Consider the following 22,816-nt stretch of genomic DNA (forward strand, 5'->3'; position numbering starts at 1 on the left):
ACAGTTTAACGTTGGTGTAGACTTTCAGCCGCTATAACAGCAGGTTAACGGTACTTCACGACACGGCCATGTTTGTTCCTACAAGTGTTATAACATCGTGCGCTGGTGTGAAGGACACCGCGGACGTTGTTCGGCACTTTAACATTGTTGTATTTACATCGAGGTTGTTGACATTATTTGGATTACTCGACGCTTATGCTGCTATTTCAGCGGTTTAAAACGTAATTACATGTTCGGTAAACCTCACTAGGAAGCTAACGGTACACATCTGAGCTGCTGGCATCTTCTTCGTTATTTATGCACTTTCTAAATATTTTTATTCTGCGTTAGATGAGTTACGTCAGCGGGACATGACGTGTTCGGGAAGTCAAATAACTAGTGAAGGACTGCACTGCTGGGTTTTCTTCTGTAACAGAGAGAGGCTGAAGACGATGAGATGTGCAGTTAGCGCTGCTCTCCACCAGAGACCGAGAGACAAAGCTCCACTTGTTGTCGTTCAGGGAGTTTTGAAGCGGAATTACATTACTTTTCTCAATTAGGAGCATGATATTTAAGAAATTATAAACTTTTATCAGCATCATATGAATCTTAACGTGTCTGTAATTATATTTATCATGTTTCTGCTTCCTATTGGACGACAGCGTACCACGTGTCCGGAAATAAATAAGAAGGCGAATCTGCGAACACAAGTTTATGTAAACCTCGCAAACGAAACCGCTCCAGTGCTACATCAGTACTATTGCACATTCTTCCTGTTCATATAACGACCCAAAAGGCTGTAGTTCAGTTCCCGACCCATCAGTGAGGCTGGCTGTGTGGAGGATGCCGTGCTGTTCTCCGGCTGTGTCACGTTATCGCTTCTCGGCCTTTTGGCTAAGATCAAGTGTAGTATCTGTTCTTATCAGTTTAATATCTGATACGTCCCCTACCCGGGGACCATATATTAAATTGATTTTTGGAATAGGGAGATGGAATAGGGGCTTGCTCCGTCCACTCCACGCATCGACCTGGTATTGCAGTACCTCCAGGAACGGTGCACCCCCTTAATGTGTTGAAAGTAATATGTAGTGAACTACCAAGAGCTCTGCTAGCTGTGGAACTGTTTGTCACACTGAGTGACAATGTTCAGATTTTCTCACTCATTTTGTTCAATACATTGCTGAGTTCACTTTTCTCTCCACATTTTAGGAAAAATGTAAAACATGAATTTACACTGATCCAATTCGTAGTCTAAATGTGTGTGTGTGTGTGTGTGTGTGTGTGTGTGTGTGTGTGTGTGTATATATATATATATATATATATATATATATATATATATATATATTAGCTGTTTGCCATACACATACATATGTTGTATTCAATCCATTCAACCAGGTAATACAAAAAACTCAGATGAGAACCACTTCTCATGTACAATGATGACCTGGAGGCAGCAGCACAGTGCACAAGAGGCACAAACAGCACAGATACAATACAGGATCACAAAGGCATACAAATAATAATACAATACAAATAAAAAAGAGGCTAAAAACAACAACATAGACATTTCATTAAAAAATAAATAAATAAAAAGGGTGGATTATTAGTTCATCAAGTGTACAAGTCTAACACAACAGATGTGCAATAACTCCTTCCTTCATGAAGGTAATCATGTTCAGTCTATTGTAGAACTGTATTCTTCATATGTGCTGAACAACCAGCGTTGTTCATACTCCAGACCAGCAGATGGCAGTACGTCGGTAGAGCACCCGCAGTGAACAAAGAAACAGGAAGAGGTTGTAATGTGTGAGAAGCAGAGAACGTGGGATTTGATTCTTAAACTCTGAATTTAAAAGGTGGATCAAACTACTTTTGCCTGCCGTTTGACTTTGCTGCATCTAATCTGAACTCTCTGTTGAGCTGTTACTCTTTAGTTGGAGGTACACGAATACAGCTGCTGAGTTTAGGTTGGCTTTTGATATGGAAACGCAGCATTGCATTGTGGGAATTGTACGTATTATGTACAACGTAAATAATCTTTGTAACCATATTCCACATAACTTTGTTCCACATTATCGTCCTGTAGGTTATCAGACCTCCCATAGTGTGTATTTGTGGGTAATATCTATATTGCTAGCTCCATCAGCTAACATGGCATGTCTGTGAAAGACTCCCCGACCTCGGACATGTACAACTCATACTTACCTGGCAAGGGAGATACCATGATCAAGAAGGTGGTTCACCCAGGGCGAGGCTTGGCCATTGCACTTCGGCTGAGCTGACCTCTGCGAATTCCCCAAATGTGGGAATCTCGATTGCATAATTTCTGGTAGTGGGGGACTGCGTTCGCGCTCTCCCCTGATAAAGTGTGGAATATAAATTAATCATGATTAGCAAACTAGTTCCTATATATACTGTTAACAATCTGAAGTGTGTTGTGGGAGAATTATGCTCTGATAAAGTGGTGGGTGATCGATTAGCCTGGCATTGATTGATTTAGTTTCAGCAACACAGTGGTGGATAGCTCCAACTAAGAGCGTCTTAGGAAGCTTCTTTGACGGGATCTTAAGAAGGCAGTTAACGCGTCTAGAAAACACTCGTATCTTAGCGCTCCATCTTACAAGCCTTGTTAAATCTTTAAGAACGATCTGCGAACACAAGTTTATGTAAACCTCGCAAACGAAACCGCTCCAGTGCTACATCAGTACTATTGCACATTCTTCCTGTTCATATAACGACCCAAAAGGCTGTAGTTCAGTTGCCGACCCATCAGTGAGGCTGGCTGTGTGGAGCATGCCGTCCTGTTCTCCGGCTGTGTCACGTTATCGCTTCTCGGCCTTTTGGCTAAGATCAAGTGTAGTATCTGTTCTTATCAGTTTAACTGCCATAAATATTATTTATGTTATTTTATAATCTTATTTTTTGTTTTTCTACCTGTTACTTGAATATTGATTTTGTTTACACGTAGGAACTATCTTTTCTGTTTATGTTGTGCTGGGACGCATTTCTTTGTTACACGCTCCTGAAGACATGTAGCGAGCGGTAAACGGTTTTCAGTACTATGCTAAAGAATGCAAGTATTTTTTAAGTATTTTGTTTGCCAATTTGGACTTAATTTCCCTCTAGTTGTGTGCAGCCAGCGAGGTACGTTTTGTTAACTTGTTAATTTGTCGCGCACATTTACGTGTTTTAGTTTATCGTGTTAAGTGAACGCTAACTTGTTTTGTATGTGAAATGTATGTTTAACCAGTTCGACGGTGGATGATGGAAGGTGGATGATGGAAGGTGGATGATGGAAGGTGGATGATGGAAGGTGGATTGAGGATGGTCGCTTTACAAGAGAAGAATAAATCCATCAGTAGCAAAGAACTAAGGCCTCGTGTATTTCCTGGAGGGGAGTTATAGTCGAACTCGGACCTGCGTGACCGTTTCCTGATGTGCTTTGCAAGACAGCTCGTCAAGACGGACTCACAGATAAGCCACTGTTCAACGTTGAAGGACTCACACACATCCAACCATTTTTTCATGAAGACGTCCGTAAGTCAGACACTTAAGTTTGTGTTCTGAAAGGTGACACAAGGACTGAAAAAATATAAAGGGCTGTGTGTAGCCAAGTAACATAACAGTATTTAACAAGATATTAAGAGTCATTAATGTGATTTTTTTGTGATATTGATTATTCATTGAAAAGAGGTAATTTATATATTGAAGTTAATAGTTTGTTTTGTTTGTATGCATTTAAGAAAGCTGCTACTTGGAGTAGTTCTGCAACATTTCGAAATCTTTATGATACCTATCTTTATTCTGAAGGGTTCATTTAAAAGACAGTAATCTAACTTGGCATAACCTATTCTCTTGAGTATTTCTTGTAAAATGTTTGTTGTAAACTGCAGAGTTTATTTAAGACAACTGGATTGTGTACAGGTTACTTTCAAATAATTTAAGATGTCTCAAACAAGTAAAGACAGTCAGTTTGAAGGAGCACTAGTAGAACAAGTAGCAGACACACAGCAGACAGATAAGTCTAACGTTGTACAAGAAGCAGTACAGTCTGAACCGCCTCGACGAAGTGAAAGAGTCCGTACTTTAACGGAAAAAGGAAAAGAATTTCAGAAGGAAAAAACAAAGGAGCTAGTACTCCGTTTTGACAGCATTTATGAACGCTGGAAAGCGCTAATTAAGGTGGCTAAGAAATCCGTCACAAAACAAGATCCCAGTAATATCCTAGAAGAACACATCAGCACTATTCAAAGAGAGTTATCTGAACTGCATAATGTTTATGAAGAATATCGAAGGATTGACAGCCCAGCTCACGAGATGCGCCGCAAGCTGGACAAATGTACATCAGTCACAAAGATTGTCGTACACAACGCGCAGTCTCAAATTCAAGGAACAAACGAAGAACTGATTTGGCCGGATGCAAGCTCTGTATTCGCATCTACGATTTCCAGTGTTTCATCTCCGGACTCTAAGTGTTCTAAGACTACTTCCATTCGCTCTAATCTATCCTCCGTTAAAAGACAAGACGCCGCTGCCGAGTATGCAGCGACCAAAGCTGTTTTGAAAATTATGGCTGAACAAGAGTGCCACCAAAAGAAATTGCAAAGACTTGAAGTTGAAGACAAGCAGATAGTTGCAGACCAAGTAGTAGCTGCATTAACTCGCCGTCTTCAAGGTGAAAGAGAAGAGACTGAACGTAGGATAGAAAAGGAGAGACAAGAAGCTTTGCTCTTAAAGAAACAGCAAGAAGAGAATGCTGCAAGAAAGAAGTCTGTAGAAGACTTGAAAAGAGAGCTTGAACGTTTAGAAGAGATAAAAAGACTGAATGCAGCCAAAGCAAGGCTTCAGGTCTATGATGAAAATGAGTTTTATCCAGACCAAAGGCTTATTCCACGTGAGTCTGAGCAGCCTCTGCTCGAGCAAGCAATTGATCAAGTGAACCCTGTGTATCAGCACCCACAACCACTAAGAGATGTGACTTCAAGAAGTGTGCTTCAAAACGACACAGGAGAGCTTGTGAAAGTCCTGGCTGAGGCTATATCAGCAAATAGGCTTCCCATCCCAGAGCCTACAATCTTTAGTGGGGATCCACTGAAGTTTAACAATTGGAAGACTTCCTTTCAAACACTGATTGAGAGAAAAAATATTCCAACTGCAGAGAAAATCTTCTTCCTTCAGAAATATGTGGGAGGAGCAGCTAAAGAAGCAGTAGAAGGTTATTTTCTGATCGATTCAGAAGATTCTTATCATGCAGCATGGGATCTCCTACAGGAACGTTATGGTGAGCCTTTTGTGATTGCCAAAGCCTTCCGAGACAAATTACATGCCTGGCCAAAATTAGCTCCTAAGGAGAGTGCAGACTTAAGAAAATTTGTGGACTTTTTACGTAGTTGTGAATGCGCTATTGCTCACAATGAGAGTCTAAAGGTTCTTAATGATGATATTGAGAATCAAAAACTAGCTGCCAAACTACCAGACTGGTTAAGTACCAGATGGAACCGAAGGGCCACACAATATCAACTCGAACACAGAAGGTTCCCAAGCTTTAACTATTTCGTGACATTCCTATCAATGGAAGCTAGTATTGCGTGCAACCCAATAACATCCTACAATGCATTACGGCAAAGTGAACCCGATAAAGCAAAGCTAAAGATCCAAACCACGGTGGCATACAAGAACCAAACTGTAGGTGCCAAGATCTTTACAACTAACACCAGTGAAAGAAACACAGTCACATGTGTGTTATGTAAGAAATTAGGACACGGTTTACACAAGTGCTTCAAATTCATTGAAAGGACAGTCGCTGATCGAGTCAAGTTTATTCAGAGTGAGAGGCTGTGCTTCGGATGTTTAAGTCCTGGTCATCAATCCAAGAGCTGCAGTAGCCGGATGGTCTGTGACACCTGCTCAAAACGTCATCCCACATGCCTACACGAAGATCGCTCAAACCAAGAACAAGAACCAAAAAGAGAACCATCTAAAGACCTACGTCATGGCAAGGAAAGAAAGCTACAGTCAACACAAGACGTTATTAAGGAAACCACATCTAACAGAGTTGTGCAAGATGGCAATACTACACAGACTTCAATGATAGTACCTGTCTATGTGTCAACACAAAGTGATTCAAGTAGGGAAGTTCTTGTCTATGCTCTGCTAGATTCACAAAGTGATTCCTCATTCATTCTTGAGGAAGTGGCAAACATTCTAGATACGAAAACGGAACAAGTAAAGCTGAAACTATCTACAATGTCGTCAAAGAGGACAATTGTACCTTGTAGGAGACTCAAAGACCTACAAATAAGAGGGATATTCTCCTCTAAGAAGGTCACAGTGCCAACAATGTACACTCGTGAATTTATTCCCGCAAATCGGACACATATTCCAACTTCAGAGACTGCTAAAGCATGGCCTCATTTGGAGCATCTTGCGAAAGACATTGCGCCGCTAAAGGAATGTGAAATTGGCTTGCTAATCGGGTACAATTGCCCACAAGCGCTAATGCCCAGAGAAGTTGTATGTGGAGAAGAAAACCAACCCTTTGCTCAGAAAACAGATCTAGGTTGGAGTATAGTAAGTTATGGTAACCCACAAGAGCACTACAGTGATGCAATTGGAGTAAGTCACCGCATTATTGTAAGGAAAGTGACACCTGAAACAAAACCAACTATCAAGCTTAAAGGTGAAGTTCACTATGTTTGCAAGACTCAGATTACGGAAATGATGAATCCAGGTGACATAATCAAGGTGCTAGAATCTGATTTCACTGAAAGAGTTGAAGAAGATACAACCGTCTCTCAGGAAGATCTCCATTTCTTGACTAAGCTAAGAGATGAAATCAAACACAAACAAGATGGTCATTATGAAATGCCCTTACCTTTCAAAAAAGACAGACCAAATCTACCCAGTAACAAGTCATGTGCTGTTCAGCGTCTAAGCGGCTTGGAACGAAAGCTCAAGAGAGACCAGAAATACTGCTCAGACTACATGAACTTCATGAAAGATATCATTGACCGTGGTGATGCAGAGAAGGTTCCCGAAGAAGAACTCAACAATCAACCAGCGTGGTATATTCCCCACCACGGGGTATACCACCCTCAAAAGCCTGGGAAGATACGCGTCGTCTTTGATTGCTCAGCAAGATTTCAAGACACGTCATTGAACGACCACCTTCTTACTGGGCCAGAGCTCACAAATACCTTGGTGGGTGTTCTCTGTAGGTTTCGCAAGGGCCCGATTGCTATTATGTGTGATGTGGAGCGAATGTTCCATCAGTTTCACGTAAAGCCAGAAGACCAAGATTACCTAAGGTTCCTATGGTGGGAGAATGGTGACCTGATGTCTCCGCCATCAACTTTCCGGATGAAAGTCCATCTGTTTGGGGCAGCCTCCTCACCTGGCTGTGCCAATTTTGGTCTCAAACATCTAGCCGTTAAAGGTCAGGATCAATTTAACCAAAACGCTGTTAAATTCATCCAAAGGAATTTTTATGTTGACGATGGACTAGTGAGTGTAACATCTGATGCTGAGGCAATTCAACTTGTCAAGGAAGCAAGAGATCTCTGCAGCACAGGCAAACTAAGACTACATAAGTTCATCTCCAACAGCAAGCATGTATTGAAATCAATACCAATAGAAGAGTGTGCTGAAAGTGTCAAAGACCTTGATATGGCTTTGGGAGAGCCGCTCATGGAAAGAGCTCTCGGAGTTCAATGGTGCGTGTCCTCTGATGACTTTCAGTTCAGAGTTACAGTCAAGGAACACCCATTGACCAGAAGAGGAGTGCTATCAACAGTAGCTTCCATCTACGACCCACTGGGGTTCGTAGCCCCTTTCATTCTCCGGGGAAAGCAGATATTGCAACAACTGTGTCGTGACAAGGCCGGTTGGGATGAGCCACTCTCAGAGGAGCTCAAGACACAGTGGGAATCGTGGCTACAAGATCTACAGAACTTGTCTCATGTAAGAATCAGAAGGTGCTATATTCCAGCAAACTTCATGGATGTCAAACAGTATGAGCTTCACCACTTCTCAGACGCCAGTGTCACAGGCTATGGGGAGTGTAGTTATCTCAGAACAATCAACACTAATGGAGATGTCCATTGTTCGTTAGTCATGGGGAAGGCACGTGTTGCCCCCACCAAAGTGACCACAATACCACGCCTTGAGTTAGCAGCAGCAGTGGTAGCAGCAAGGACAAGTGTTGTGCTCAGAAATGAACTCGAAATATATGGTCTTCAAGAATACTTCTGGACAGACTCGAAAGTTGTCCTTGGATACATAAACAATGAGGCAAGACGGTTCCACATCTTTGTGGCTAACAGAATCCAAAGAATCAAGTCCATTACAGATCCAAAGCAATGGCGATTTGTACGTTCTGAAGATAATCCTGCGGATCATGCTTCGAGAGAACTAAGGCCTCGTGTATTTCCTGTAGAAGATGTCGAAGTGAGTGAGGTCATTGAGAATGATCCAGAACTTCGGAAGGCCCAGGTGCTCAACACCAAAGCGAAAGAGGAAAGAACATTGTTAGACCGCCTGACAAGTTTTTCTGACTGGAAAAGAGTTGTCAAAGCTATTGCTTGTCTTAAGCGCCATGCTAAGCAAATCAAGGGTCTCAAACCTAAAACAAGTGAAGCCACAAGTGTTGAGGAAAGGCAGGAAGCAGAGCTTTTCATCATCAAATTGGTTCAAACGGAAGCATTCAGCAGTGAAATCAAAAGTATAAAGCAATGCAAGGAATTAAAACCCAAAGACAAAACTAACAAGCTACACAAACTAAGTCCCTTTGTCGATGAGTACAATGTGCTCAGGGTGGGAGGACGTTTGACAAGATCTGCCCTTCATTCACATGTCAAGCACCCAGCCATTGTACCTAAGGCAAGTCATGTGTCTTCATTACTCATAAAGCACTACCATGAGAAGGTGCATCATCAAGGCAGAGGAATAACTGTTAATGAATTGCGATCCAATGGAATATGGATTACAGGATGCAGTAGCGCAGTTGCCTCGCACATTTACAAATGCACAACATGCAGAAAATATAGAAGGAACACACAGGAACCAAAGATGGCAGACTTGCCAGAAGAAAGACTGGAAATGACTCCTCCATTCGCATATTGTGGTATAGACTGCTTTGGACCATTTTATGTGAAGGAAGCAAGAAAGGAACTGAAAAGATATGGTCTTCTTTTCACTTGTATGTGTTCGAGAGCCATACACATTGAAATGCTTGATGATCTCACTACAGACGCTTTCATCAATGCACTGCGTGCATTCATCGCAATACGTGGCAATGTAAGACAGTTGAGATGTGATCAAGGTACCAACTTTGTTGGAGCAAAAGGAGAGTTCATGAATGCAATGAAGGACCTGGAACATGAACAGGTAAAGGAACTTGGATGTGAGTTTGTCATGAACTTTCCATCATCAAGTCACATGGGAGGTGTATGGGAGAGACAAATTAGGACCATCAGAAGCGTTCTAACAGCAATCCTTGACCAATCTGCTAAAAGACTTGACAGTTCATCACTTAGGACCTTTCTGTATGAAGTGATGGCTATTGTAAATAGCAGACCTCTGACAACAGAGCACTTAAATGATCCAACAAGTCTTGAACCTCTCACGCCCAACCATATCCTCATGATGAAGTCCAAGATAATGACTCCCCCTCCTGGTCAGTTTGTTAGTCAGGATCTCTACCTACGCAAGAGATGGCGCCAGGTACAGTTTTTGGCGAATGAATTCTGGACACGGTGGAAGAAGGAGTACCTTCTTAATCTTCAGCAAAGACAGAGATGGCAAAAGGATAGGAGAAATGCGAAGATTAATGACATTGTCATCCTACAAGAGGATGGTTCTCCACGAAACCAATGGAGATTAGCAAGAGTAACACAGGTGTACCCTAGCACTGATGGAAGAGTCAGAAAGTTAAAACTGTTAATTAGTGACTCGACCTTAGATAAACAGGGAAAACGCACCTCAAAGCCAGTTTATCTTGACAGGCCTGTACACAAGACAGTTTTACTGCTTGAAGCAGAATAAATGTAATAGTTATTTTTGGAAGATGAAATCCCAAAATATGTGATTTGGTGGGAGTTTAACTGCCATAAATATTATTTATGTTATTTTATAATCTTATTTTTTGTTTTTCTACCTGTTACTTGAATATTGATTTTGTTTACACGTAGGAACTATCTTTTCTGTTTATGTTGTGCTGGGACGCATTTCTTTGTTACACGCTCCTGAAGACATGTAGCGAGCGGTAAACGGTTTTCAGTACTATGCTAAAGAATGCAAGTATTTTTTAAGTATTTTGTTTGCCAATTTGGACTTAATTTCCCTCTAGTTGTGTGCAGCCAGCGAGGTACGTTTTGTTAACTTGTTAATTTGTCGCGCACATTTACGTGTTTTAGTTTATCGTGTTAAGTGAACGCTAACTTGTTTTGTATGTGAAATGTATGTTTAACCAGTTCGACGGTGGATGATGGAAGGTGGATGATGGAAGGTGGATGATGGAAGGTGGATTGAGGATGGTCGCTTTACAAGAGAAGAATAAATCCATCAGTAGCAAAGAACTAAGGCCTCGTGTATTTCCTGGAGGGGAGTTATAATCAGTTTAATATCTGATATGTCCCCTACCCGGGGACCATATATTAAATTGATTTTTGGAATAGGGAGATGGAATAGGGGCTTGCTCCGTCCACTCCACGCATCGACCTGGTATTGCAGTACCTCCAGGAACGGTGCACCCCCTCAATGTGTTGAAAGTTATATGTGATGAACTGCTAAGAGCTCTGCTAGATGTGGAACTGTTTGTCTCACTGAGTGACAATGTTCAGATTTTCTCACTCATTTTGTTCAATACATTGCTGAGTTCACTTTTCTCTCCACATTTTAGGAAAAATGTAAAACATTTTCCATTTGTTGTCTAAACTTCATACTGCTCATTTCCCAAAAAAGAAAATTCTGACAGCCCAGCTTTCTGTGTACTCACAAGAATATATATATATATATATATATATATATATATATATATATATATATATATATATATATATATATATATATATATTCGCTTTTTTTCATACAGATACAATCCAGGATCACAAAGGCATACAAATAATAATACAATACAAATAAAAAAGAGGCTAAAAACAACATAGAACATTTATTTTAAAATAAATAAATAAAAAGGGTGGATTATTAGTCCATCAAGTGTACAAGTCTAACACAACAGATGTGCAATAACTCCTTCCTTCATGAAGGTAATCATGTTCAGTCTATTGTAGAACTGTATTCTTCATGTGCTGAACAACCAGCGTTGTTCATACTCCAGACCAGTAGATGGCAGTACGTCGGTAGAGCACCCGCAGTGAACAAAGAAACTGGAAGAGGTTGTAATGTGTGAGAAGCAGAGAACGTGGGATTTGATTCTTAAACTCTGAATTTAAAATGTGGATCAAACTACTTTTGCCTGCAGTCTGACTTTGCTGCATCTCACCTGAACTCTACGTTGAGCTGTTACTCTTTAGTTGTACATGTAGTTGTATATGTACATGGCTACAGCTGCTGAGTTTAGGTTGGCTTCTGATATGGAAATGCAGCATTGCATTGTGGGAATGGTACCCATTAAGTACAACGTAAATAATCTTTGTAACCATATTCCACATAACTTTGTTCCACATTATCGTCCTGTAGGTTATCAGACCTCTCATAGTGTGTATTTGTGGGTAATATCTATATTGCTAGCTCCATCAGCTAACATGGCATGTCTGTGAAAGACTGCCCGACCTCGGACGTGTACAACTCATACTTACCTGGCAAGGGAGATACCATGATCAAGAAGGTGGTTCACCCAGGGCGAGGCTTGGCCATTGCACTTCGGCTGAGCTGACCTCTGCGAATTCCCCAAATGTGGGAATCTCGATTGCATAATTTCTGGTAGTGGGGGACTGCGTTCGCGCTCTCCCCTGATAATGTGTGGAATATAAATTAATCATGATTAGCAAACTAGTTCTTATATTATACTGTTAACAATCTGAAGCGTGTTGCCAGAGGAATGCTACTATTCTGTACTCAATGTTTTTAGAAATTGTGTACCACCACTATTTATACTCGCATTGTTCAAGCAGCTGCTAGACATGTCCCTTTATACCTGTAGAGCTTGAAGACTTTCTTCATTTGTGTTTGCAGGAGAGTGTAAACAGAGTCCCCTGCCACTGAAAAATATGCACACAAGATTCTCATATTTGCAGAATTTGAAGAAGTCTCTGGAGGAATCTAAAGACTCCTCGCCCCCATTCAAAGACACTGACATCCTCTGTATTGCGTGAGGAATTTACCTTTATTAGATTGTAATTAGCTTTTTATTACATTACATGTTGAATCTTTGATATAATTGTGCTATTAATACAGAGTGTCAAGTGTAGATTTGTGTTAGCAAATTTTACATGCATTGTATTAATTACTCAGGTGACTATTTTTTTCAATTAAAAACATCTCATTTAAAATCAAAATTGTACTTGTTACTTCCGTCTTTTCAAGTTCTGGGAAGTAGTTTTATATTTCAGTCTGTTTAATGTTTTTTTCAAAATTATCTGATATTGTAATATAAGCATTTGCACTTACATGGAAGTCATCTGGCACTCTATATATCCGTGTCCCTATTCTTGCTAACCAACACACCACAAATCCACAAATCAATATTTAATATTTAACTGATATTCCTCAACTCGATGTTCCTGTAACACTTACCACTTCATTGAATAAAGGGCATGAAGGAGAACAATTAGAAAAAACACAATACAAAAAAAGTATTGAGATGGATTTCCAGTGGGAAAATTTGTTTGTCACAGTAACAAACAACTTACATATAAGACACAAAAAAATAAATTAAAATAAATATACAAAAAAATAAATATCACGAAAGCCAAATACTTATTAGATACAACAAAACAGTAAAGCACCATTTGAAAAATGAAACAAAGAAAATGCAAAGTATGTGCCGTGTATAAAAAAATGTACAGTGACTTCACTAGACAACAAAAGCAGTGCAAGAGCTGTTGATGGATGACTAGTTGTAAAGTCTAATAGCAGTGGGCAGGACGGTTTTCCTGTATCCGTCTCTCTCTCTCTCTCTCTCTCTCTCTCTCTCTCTCTCTCTCTCTCTCTATATATATATATATATATATATATATATATATATATATATATATATATATATATATATATATATATATATGTATATGTATATGTATATGTATATATATGTATATGTATATGTATATATATATATATATGTATATGTATATATATGTATATATACATATATATATATATATGTATATGTATATATGTATATGTATATATATATATGTATATGTATATATATATATGTATATGTATATATATATGTATATATATGTATATGTATATATATATATGTATATGTATATATATATATGTATATGTATATATATATATGTATATATATGTATATGTATATATATATGTATATATATGTATATATACATATATATATATATATGTATATGTATATATATATATGTATATATATGTATATATATAATATATATGTATATATATAATATATATGTATATATATAATATATATATATATGTATATATATAATATATATATGTATATATATGTATATATATATGTATATGTATATATATATGTATATGTATATATATATATATGTATATGTATATATATGTATATATATATATGTATATGTATATATATATGTATATGTATATATATATATATATGTATATATATGTATATATATAATATATATGTATATATATATGTATATATATGTATATATATAATATATATGTATATATATATGTATATATATAATATATATATATATGTATATAATATATATATATATATATAAATATTTAGATAGATTTCCCGAGGGGAAATTTGTTTGTCACAGTAATAAAACAACTTAAATATGAGACACAAAAAATAAAATTAAAATAAATATCTAAAAAAATAAATATCACAAATGCAAAGTACTCAATAGATACAACAAAACAGTAAAGCGTAAAAATGTAGGAAATGAAACAATAATTTACATTTAAGTATTTACAATATGCACATTGTGCATTGTGCAAAAATATTTACAATATGCCAGATCATTTGCCTGACCAGCTAAACTATAGACAACATGCCCAAATATGTCCATGTAAATCTAAAGTACTAATGCTCCATCTTGTCCACCTCAGAGGTGAAGTGTTCATAGCTGTCGTACACTATATTGTCCAGACCTTTGGACTTAGACATCAACTTAACAGGCAAAAAGCTTTTCTTTTATACTTTGTATGTCCCTGGGTCGGTTGGCCACAGCACGAACAGACGACACCTTCACGCCGACTCCTGAGGGCTGCTCCACACTTACGCTTTTACGCGTTTTAGTAAAATGTAAAAACAATGTAACGTGTTGACCACGTCTGAAAAACTGGTCAGAGCATGTCCCTCCACGCCTACCCAGAATTAAGGGCTCTGGTGTGGTGCGTCCCGGGAAGTAAAGAATAAATAAACAAAATGCAATCTGCGCCGTGTTATTTTGACCCGTTGACTGCTGAGCTTCCATGGCCGGCTTCAGAGCTGTCCAGGTGTCTTCTGTGCAGCAGCTGAAGAGACTGAGGACTGAAAGCAGCGGCTTCAGACACTCCTCACAGAACCCAGCAAGGCTTTGATCATCCATTCAGCGTCATACTCTATTCTCAAGGGCAGAGTACTATTTACCCAGCATGCACCGTTTTCCATGGCAGAAGTTTCACTAAACTCCACACTATGAACCATTAGCTGTAATAAAACTGTATATTAAAATACATGCATGTTGTCTATTGCTTTGCAATGAAGCTGATACCATTTAAGAGTCTGTCTATATTTGGTTAAAGGCTCTGGTCTTGCTGAACACATTTCTATTTGGAGAAAGAACTTCTCTATTATTCGTCAACTACTCGGTTTCTCAAGTCTGGAAGCGTATCAAAACGCGTGTACTTGATTGGTGTAATTGCCTGTGTGTTTCCTGGAGCACTGAACAAGTGCCAAAAAGGCTAGAAAAGCTGTGCAGGTAAAAAATAGAAGAAATAAAAAAAAATTAAGGTTTTAGGTCAAGGTCTGGATCGAGCCTGTATAGTATGCACAATGTTCACGTCCTGTTGTCACTGATTTATCAGCTAAATAAGTAATGTCGGTAAATAATTAAATGCCTTTTTTCACCCCCCTTTCTCCCAAAACACAAATTCGCCTCAGGGCATGACAATCTGTAAAGAAACAGAAACCAAACATGGACTGTAAAGAGTACGGGTAATGAATCATACGCTCCTGAACTGGTAAATCATTTTTATTAATACGCATTACTCTTTGGCACCAGCACCTTGGAGAAGAAACCGTTTTTGTGAAGCAAAAAACAAGTAATGACATTACATTGAAAAGAAACCACAAAGGATAATTCTATATTTTTTCTGTAAACTAAAGATGATGAAAAACCATGTTGCACTTGTCATAGTATTGAACTGGTAACATTAAACAACAATAAATAAGGCATGTCATCCATTTTCAAAAGAGTGTTGTGATTACAATGGAGAGATCAGTTAACTGGAGTGAACCTTTCATTGGTTTCAAATATTTTCCTTGATAGCCAACCTGTTATTGGATTAAAATATATAAATAATGGAATGTATATGACCATTACTTAAACCACACAACAAACTGAGCAATAAAATATGATGGGCATGAAGAGAAGTGCCAACAGAGATTGCAGTTAAAGCACATAAAATTCAATGTGTCATGCTAAAGTGGAACTGCAGCCCTCCATCAGGTTTGAAATGCAACGTTATTTAAAGTGTTGGACAAATTAAATATCAGATTGAGGACTTCTGGGAAAACAAGAAAAAAAATCCACTTTACTGGTCATTTTCAATCTTCACTCCATAATTAATTAATATTTTCTTGGATTTGATCCTCTCTTTACATACAAAGGAGAGCTCAATTAAAATTAAGTCTATACATTGAATTTGCTCAATCACACCTAATTGTAATTACAATTGTAAGATTGAGCCATACATTAAAATGTTAAACTCCAATACAAGTAGGACACATTCAACTGCACACAATTTAATTTGACAAGATGAATTCAGTCAGTGAAAGGGAATTACATATTGCCATTTAGAAACATACACATTGGGTTTTACACAGCTCATGTTCAAAATGAATGAAAATGAGAAATATATTCTAGACCTTGTGCACTATTGATGCTACTGCTGGAGATTTATTGTTCTTTCCTCTTCAACTGTGAATTTATTGTCTGTCAAACATGAGCGAAATATAGTGGAACGCATTAAGCATTAATTTGAATAACCATATTGGACGTACGCATGTGACGTCATGTTATTAAGTTCAAAGTAATGGAAGGGGGCTTTTTCCTTTGATCGCTAACTGCTCATCCTAAAACTACATTTAATTATAAACAGTTATATACAATCATCTTTGTACCAACTGATACCAACTGAATGAGGAGAAATTAAGTTGTTATCTAAACTGTGACCATAGACTTTTTTTAGATTACATATTAAACTGCCATGTTCTGAATGCGTGGAAGCAATAAGAACAACGAGAGCAAGTGAACTAAATTGAACAGAAGTGCATGAAGTGAAGGATATAACATGGATTATGCTGCCTTACATGCAAACCTTGTTAGTGCAAATGTCCAGGACTATAATCATCATATTCATCCCACTGAGAGCTGTACTACCTGACGTTCACGTCCATCAGGTTGAGTCGGCGTTAGTGAGAGGGAACTTAAACCGAAAGAACTTTTGACTCTACTCTTTAGACCATACCCTCCAGAGTAGCACAAAACTAAAATTGAAACTACAACAACACTCTCTGATTAGTGAATGAAGCATCTTGAGGTTCACCCTCAAATTACAGGGCAGAAAAAAACTCCCCTATTTGTCACACAGTCCTACATCTCATCGATATCGTAATCCTCCTCAGGGAAGTCTCCTACAGTCACACTCAGGGGCTTCACAAAGCCACCATATCTGTTCTCACATTCAAAGTATTTCTTCCCGGCAACACTGTGGGAACACAAGTTGATAAAAGACGTGGTCAAATGCAAAGTCAAGACCCACATGATGAACATTGTGCATATATAGAACAGTTAGCACTCTTACGTTCCATCGTGCTTCCCCAGAGGCTCATCGTACTTCACACCAACCCAGTAGCCTGGCTTGAAATCTGTTGTACCTGTAAGGATGTGACAACAGTATTCTTTACCCCATGGGCTGAGTCAAGATCTTTCAGTTTCAGTTTTTATTCACTGCTGAAACTGACGGAGTAAAAAAACAAGCCATCATGTTGCTCTCCAGAGCAACAGGTTTATTATTATCTTTCATGGGGCAATTCAACTACCAGAAACAATGAATTACTTGCAATCAGTAGGTTTCTTTTAGACAGTGAGACATTGTTCCGAGTTAGTGTTACAAAATATTAACTTGAGAATGCTTTTATTTACATTAGACGAAGGATTTTCTCTTTAGCAGCCTATCAGGTATTAGTCTTGTAAAACTAGTTGGGCAATGAGAGAGCTGTGTCTGTGTGCTCAGAGCGGTGAGACAGACTGGACACATGCATCGCTGTATGGAAGCTGTGAATTACATGTGTAAAAGTGCTTTGAGTGATCGGAAAACTAGAAAGGCTCTATTGAAGAACAAGTACATTTACTATTTAATAGTGCATCATGAATTACTACAAAGACTGCTCTGCTTGTTTAAAAATCCTGTCGGACCTAGGATTTCCTCTCAATGTCCTAAAAAAGTAAAGCAGCTAAGATTCATCCACACTTACCGACATACATGACTGTGCCAAGCTTGGTGGGTTGCTGAGGAACCTGCACTTTGCATCTGCTGCCAACAGAGAGAGCATCAGCAGCAGCCTTCTGCTCTTCATGCCGAGCAGCAGACTCCGCTTTCTTCTTGGCCATTTCTTCCTCATTGAAGTGACCAACAGCGTGTTTCTTCATGAATGACCTTGCAGAATCTGAAGGATAGAACATTGGATTATGAAACACTGTGAATGCTGCAGAATGTCTATTAAATATGATGATTTCTTTACAACAGTGGTCCCTGACCCCCGGGCCGCGGCCGGTCCGCGGGTCAGTTGGTACCGAGCTGCACAGAAAGAATGAATGAATTTAAAAAAAAAAAAGTCAAAGTTTTATTTTGAAGAAGTCCTAGTGAAACGGGATTTACGATGACACAATACTTTTTAATATTCAACCCGATTCTAGGGCGTCATTCACACTGAGACTCTGCAGAGTCGGCAACCGGACCTGGACCGACGTCTTTCTTCTGGCATGCCGGACTCAAGCCGGATCTGGCTAATTAGGTCGAGGTTAAGCAGTAGACTGGACATAAAGGTTTAAGTTATGGAGCAGACCGGACATAAAGTCCACACGTCGAGTGTCTCCATCACTCTGACCCGGCTCTTTGCAGAGAAACCAGCTCAGGGCTCCCACTAATTCAGCGTAATGGTGAGTTGTATATTCATGCACTTTATAATTGCTTTATGCCGGTCGTATCATTTTGTTACGTCATATTTATTGCCCACACCATGAAGGCCGGTCTGTGGAAATATTGACAGACACAAAACTGGTTCGTGGCGCAAAAAAGGTTGTGGACCGTTGCTTTACGACGCGTGCTAATTGTAAGCACACTCAAAGATAGTTTTTCATTTGGACCCAATCAACTAATTAAGTCAGCTCAAATGTATTTACAGTGTTATCTACTGCTGCCATTGCCACCAGGGCTGCAACAACAAATCAATAAAATTGATAAAAATCTATTATTAAAAAACTTGGCAACAAATTTCATTATCAATTTGTTGTGTCGCGCGATTATTACGCCACTCAATAAGTTTATCGGAGATGCTTGAGTCTAAAAGTTGAGTTGTGCACAGAGAGCAGCAGACAGGAGGTCCAGGAGGTTCTGGTGCAGCCCGTTGTATCCTCTCTTTGTCACTACGGTGGTCGCATTGCTTGCTACAATAACGTAGCAGCTCGGATAATCGTTGTCATTAGCTCGCTAGCTAGTCATTCATTCCCCGAGCTTGAGCCGAGCTGTTTGTTTAGATAACGTCTTATTAAAACCATGTTTCCTTGTTTAAAAGTACCACAGGGCTTCAATATATATAACAGTCCGAGCTGCGTATATAACAGTCCGGAAGTGCTGCTTGGATTTGTGGTTCGATATCTAACTAATAACTTTTGTGTAGGTGAAGTGCAGTATTTGGTGTGTGTGTGCGTCTGTGAATGTATGCGTCTAAATGTGTGCGTCTGTGAGTGTAGAGAATAAGTTTTAATGTTCCCGTTACGTTTTTTGATTTGTATTTCTTTATTTTTTATAAATTCTTTATTGTTAAGATTGTTTGCATTGTCACTTCTGTTTCTGTAATACAAGGTTGCAAATTAATGCTTTTTGAGAAAAACTTTTTTTATCGGATTAATCAAAAAATAATCAAACGATTAATCGATTATTAAAATAATTGTTAGTTTCAGCCCTAATTGCCACATTGCGTCCTGATATATAATACGTATTTAATATCAAAAGCCTAGAAAATGCTATGAAAATCACAAATTCAAGAGAAGCTTTATTGTGTCAGCCCGTACCTGTTCTCTTATTGTAGGCGTCATCTGTGAGTTCAAACTTCTCCACTTTGGAAACATCAGTGAACTCGCTGATCTGACCACTTTTATCAATTACCTGAGATTCAGGATGAGATACAAACACTTTCTTTAACTAGAGATCACACCCGCATGTGTAGCCAATAACTGCAAATCGCCTGAGCTTCAAATGAGTAGGTAACAATCCTGGTTTTGTCAATTTTACCTTGTTGTTGAATAGTAATGCAGTTGTGAGCTGCAACTGTTTTAAATACTCAATTCTTAATAAACATAGGTACTTACTAATGAGGCCCAGTAAAAACAATTATTATTGTATTGAGCACCTACTTAACACTTTGAATTGCCTGGTTCTTGAAATGTGCTTTACAAATAAACTTGCCTTGCATAGCAGGGTTGATGCAGTTAATAAACTGTATCTTATCTGAAGCCAATTTGTATTTTGGCTGCAGGAAGACTGCTTTGGAACTAATGACCGATTTGTAAACCTGTTGTTCCTTTTTATTACAATAACATGACAGTGGTCTGGGCCACCATATTAAAAGAGCTTCTGAACCAAGCAGCTACATACATGTATTCTGCAGTTATCATCCACAGGATAGGAACCCAGCAAAGCTTCACTGTCGTCCATCTTTTGCAGTAACACGTCAGAGACACTGAACAACTCCAGGTCCATGCAGGAGGGAGATGCGCCCACAACCATCTCCAATTTTCCCTATTTATAATACAAACAAAATGAGTACATTAGTAAAGTGCCAGTGCATCTTTTTGAGTATATTGTATAATACACAGTCTCACCTTTAGTTCTGCTATACTAATCCCTCTATTGAACCTGCGCATCACCTCAAAGGAAGAGATGGTGTTTGTGAGGCGCAAATTCACAGTGGGATTGGTAACTACCATCATTTCGCTGTCCATGATGCTTGGTGTTTGATCAAATACTGAAAACAAGAGACAAACAATGGCGCATATCAGCCAAGGACAGTGGAACTGATACAACATCCAACAGTTGCACACAAACACAGTAAATATGTCATGGCCTCTTGTGCTTCTGTTGCATGATTCAGAATAGAAATAATGGTACCTGACTATGAGTAAAGTGTGAGCATTTCAACCCAATGAAAGGACGATGAAGCCCGTCAAAAGAAGACTCACCAAACTTACAACCCAGAAGTAATGAGCTAGTTAGCGGTTCCCCTGATAACTTACTTTCTCTAACATTGGTAAATTACCGTTTCCTGTCATGCTTACAGACTATTCAGGTGAAGCTTAACACATGTGCGTACTTTAGCTAGCTGGTGGCTGCGTCACCGTTAGCGGTAACAATGGCGGCGTCACGTTAGTTACCGTCAACAGTCTCGGTGGACACTTAACGCTACATTACCCGGAAATAACGTGTTCTGTCCGGCGGCTCACCCGACAGAGCAGCGGCTCACAGAAGCGGATCACCAGACACGGGGCGGCTCACAAAGGCGGATCACCCGACGCAGCACGCAGCTTTCAAAACAGAGAGGAGTCGCAGAAAGATGTTCCGACGCCTCGCGACGCAGCTCTAAACCACGTGACGCTGTGACGACACACCCCGCATCAAGTATGAAAGCTTTACATTATAGTCCGCTTAGTATCACATTCAACTACATTATGGGCTCAATATGTTAATTCCCGTGAAACAATACCGAGAATGAGCGGTTTATTTATTTTTCTGCCTTGTCATGTGCCTCAAAACCGTGAGCTATTTTTTAATGATTTACTTCGGAAAGCTTCGTTCCCTTCGTCACCAACAGGATGTCTTTGTGTCACCATGCCACTTAACCCCACGACGTTCAATTAAATGAAGATGGTGCAAATCCCTCTGGCATCACTGTTGCCGCGGCCAGCTCTGACACAGCAACGATCACATGGAGTGAGGTCAACCAACAGGGTACCGCTGTAAAGGGGAACGGCTACGTCACCGCCCACTCATCGAAGAACAATCATCCGGCAAAAGGGAATATAATAATTAACACAACCGCACTGTGGCGCTATCTACCCGCTTAAACCAAGAAGAACAAAGAAGGAACAACGTGCATTTGTATGTTGGCTAGTGTAAACATGACAATTTCGCCAATTGTTTGGAAGTAAATGAGTCTCAAATAAGAAAAAGTAGTCCCGTGCTGTGTAGTAGGCCGATAAGGTTTGACCTTATAAACAGCTTGTTCTCAGGTTCAGTAAGGACCAGCAAACATTTTGTTTACGATCCATTACAATCTTGGCGTCTGTGAAGTACATTTGCTCTACAAAAGCTAATTTTGCACATGCCAAACATGCCAAATCATATTGCTGCAATCTCCGTGAGGAATAGTCAGTTTAACCTGTTCTTTGTAAATGCTCCATTTATAAATTCCCAAACAAATGTATTATTTTGTATGGTTTCCATTAGACTTTTGATGAGTAAAACAATGTCATAGCCTGGAAAAACAATATTTTCTTTAATCAGGGACATATTTCAGTGGACCAAAGATTTCAATGGGCACAGACAACAGACTAGAGCATGTATGGGCAGAAAAGAGATGAATGAACGAGCTCTAACCAAACAATCGACAGAGAGGAGCAGGGGGAGCTGAGACAAGCCCACAGTCCCTCAGCAAAGTGGACATTTCTATGGTTGTTAATGGAGACAAACCTGCCTCATGCATGACTTACCTGCAGGTTATGCTCACATATTTGTGGCATGTATTTTAGGATCATTCAGAGTTCTGTGTCTGACACACAGTTGCACATTAATGTCTGGGCTTCAGGTAAGGGCCCGTGCATATGAAGCGTTCCGTTTGTATAATAATAACTACAAATAGCTAACGTGTAGGTATTTTCTGAATGGATTTTATTGTTTACCTGATGAATAGAGAGTATCACAGTTTTGGTTTCATATATTCAGTGCAGAGAGACATTGCTACTAAATGAATACTCTCTTCTTTTAATAAGCATGATGCATGTCTGTTTCAAAATCCAAACATTAATCGCATCACAAATGTATATATACATGCTATGTTAAGACTTGTGTGTGTGTTTTACTGACAGTATTCACTTTAGGAAACTACCACAGGCACACCAAACCCTGGGATCCGGTTGGA

The 22,816-nt window shown here is 39.1% G+C and overlaps 1 protein-coding gene, 3 non-coding genes and 2 pseudogenes across 5 annotated transcripts; 5 read left to right on the forward strand and 1 right to left on the reverse strand.

The window, feature by feature from the left end:
* Nucleotides 1-853: 853 nt before the first annotated feature.
* LOC137791196 (U2 spliceosomal RNA) lies at nt 854-1,044 on the forward strand. The gene has a single exon (XR_011077992.1). It is a non-coding gene; the product is annotated as a U2 spliceosomal RNA (small nuclear RNA).
* Nucleotides 1,045-2,176: 1,132 nt separating this feature from the next.
* Nucleotides 2,177-2,340, forward strand: LOC137791188 (U1 spliceosomal RNA). The gene has a single exon (XR_011077984.1). It is a non-coding gene; the product is annotated as a U1 spliceosomal RNA (small nuclear RNA).
* Nucleotides 2,341-2,803: 463 nt separating this feature from the next.
* On the forward strand, nt 2,804-2,918 carry LOC137791207 (U2 spliceosomal RNA; annotated as a pseudogene).
* Nucleotides 2,919-10,567: 7,649 nt separating this feature from the next.
* LOC137791206 (U2 spliceosomal RNA) lies at nt 10,568-10,732 on the forward strand (annotated as a pseudogene).
* Nucleotides 10,733-11,787: 1,055 nt separating this feature from the next.
* Nucleotides 11,788-11,951, forward strand: LOC137791189 (U1 spliceosomal RNA). The gene has a single exon (XR_011077985.1). It is a non-coding gene; the product is annotated as a U1 spliceosomal RNA (small nuclear RNA).
* A 3,401-nt stretch (nt 11,952-15,352) lies between these two features.
* Nucleotides 15,353-21,246, reverse strand: tbcb (tubulin folding cofactor B). Of its 2 annotated transcripts, none has more exons than XM_068585591.1 (7): nt 21,123-21,246; nt 20,505-20,647; nt 20,278-20,421; nt 19,695-19,788; nt 17,876-18,067; nt 17,203-17,275; nt 15,353-17,106 (listed from the first exon to the last, which is right to left on the reverse strand). In XM_068585591.1, exons 2-7 carry the CDS (start codon nt 20,622-20,624, stop codon nt 16,992-16,994), a joined length of 738 nt encoding a protein of 245 aa, XP_068441692.1. In that variant the 5' UTR covers nt 20,625-20,647; nt 21,123-21,246; the 3' UTR covers nt 15,353-16,991. The 2 variants fall into 2 exon arrangements, with proteins under 2 accessions (XP_068441692.1, XP_068441693.1); XM_068585592.1 differs by having other exon boundaries at nt 21,091-21,241.
* Between the last annotated feature and the right edge of the window lie 1,570 nt (nt 21,247-22,816).

The sequence above is a fragment of the Clinocottus analis genome, unplaced genomic scaffold, assembly GCF_023055335.1.
Source record: "Clinocottus analis isolate CAN_PGR_092001 unplaced genomic scaffold, fCliAna1.0.p SCAF_2, whole genome shotgun sequence".
NCBI classification, from domain to species: domain Eukaryota; kingdom Metazoa; phylum Chordata; class Actinopteri; order Perciformes; family Cottidae; genus Clinocottus; species Clinocottus analis.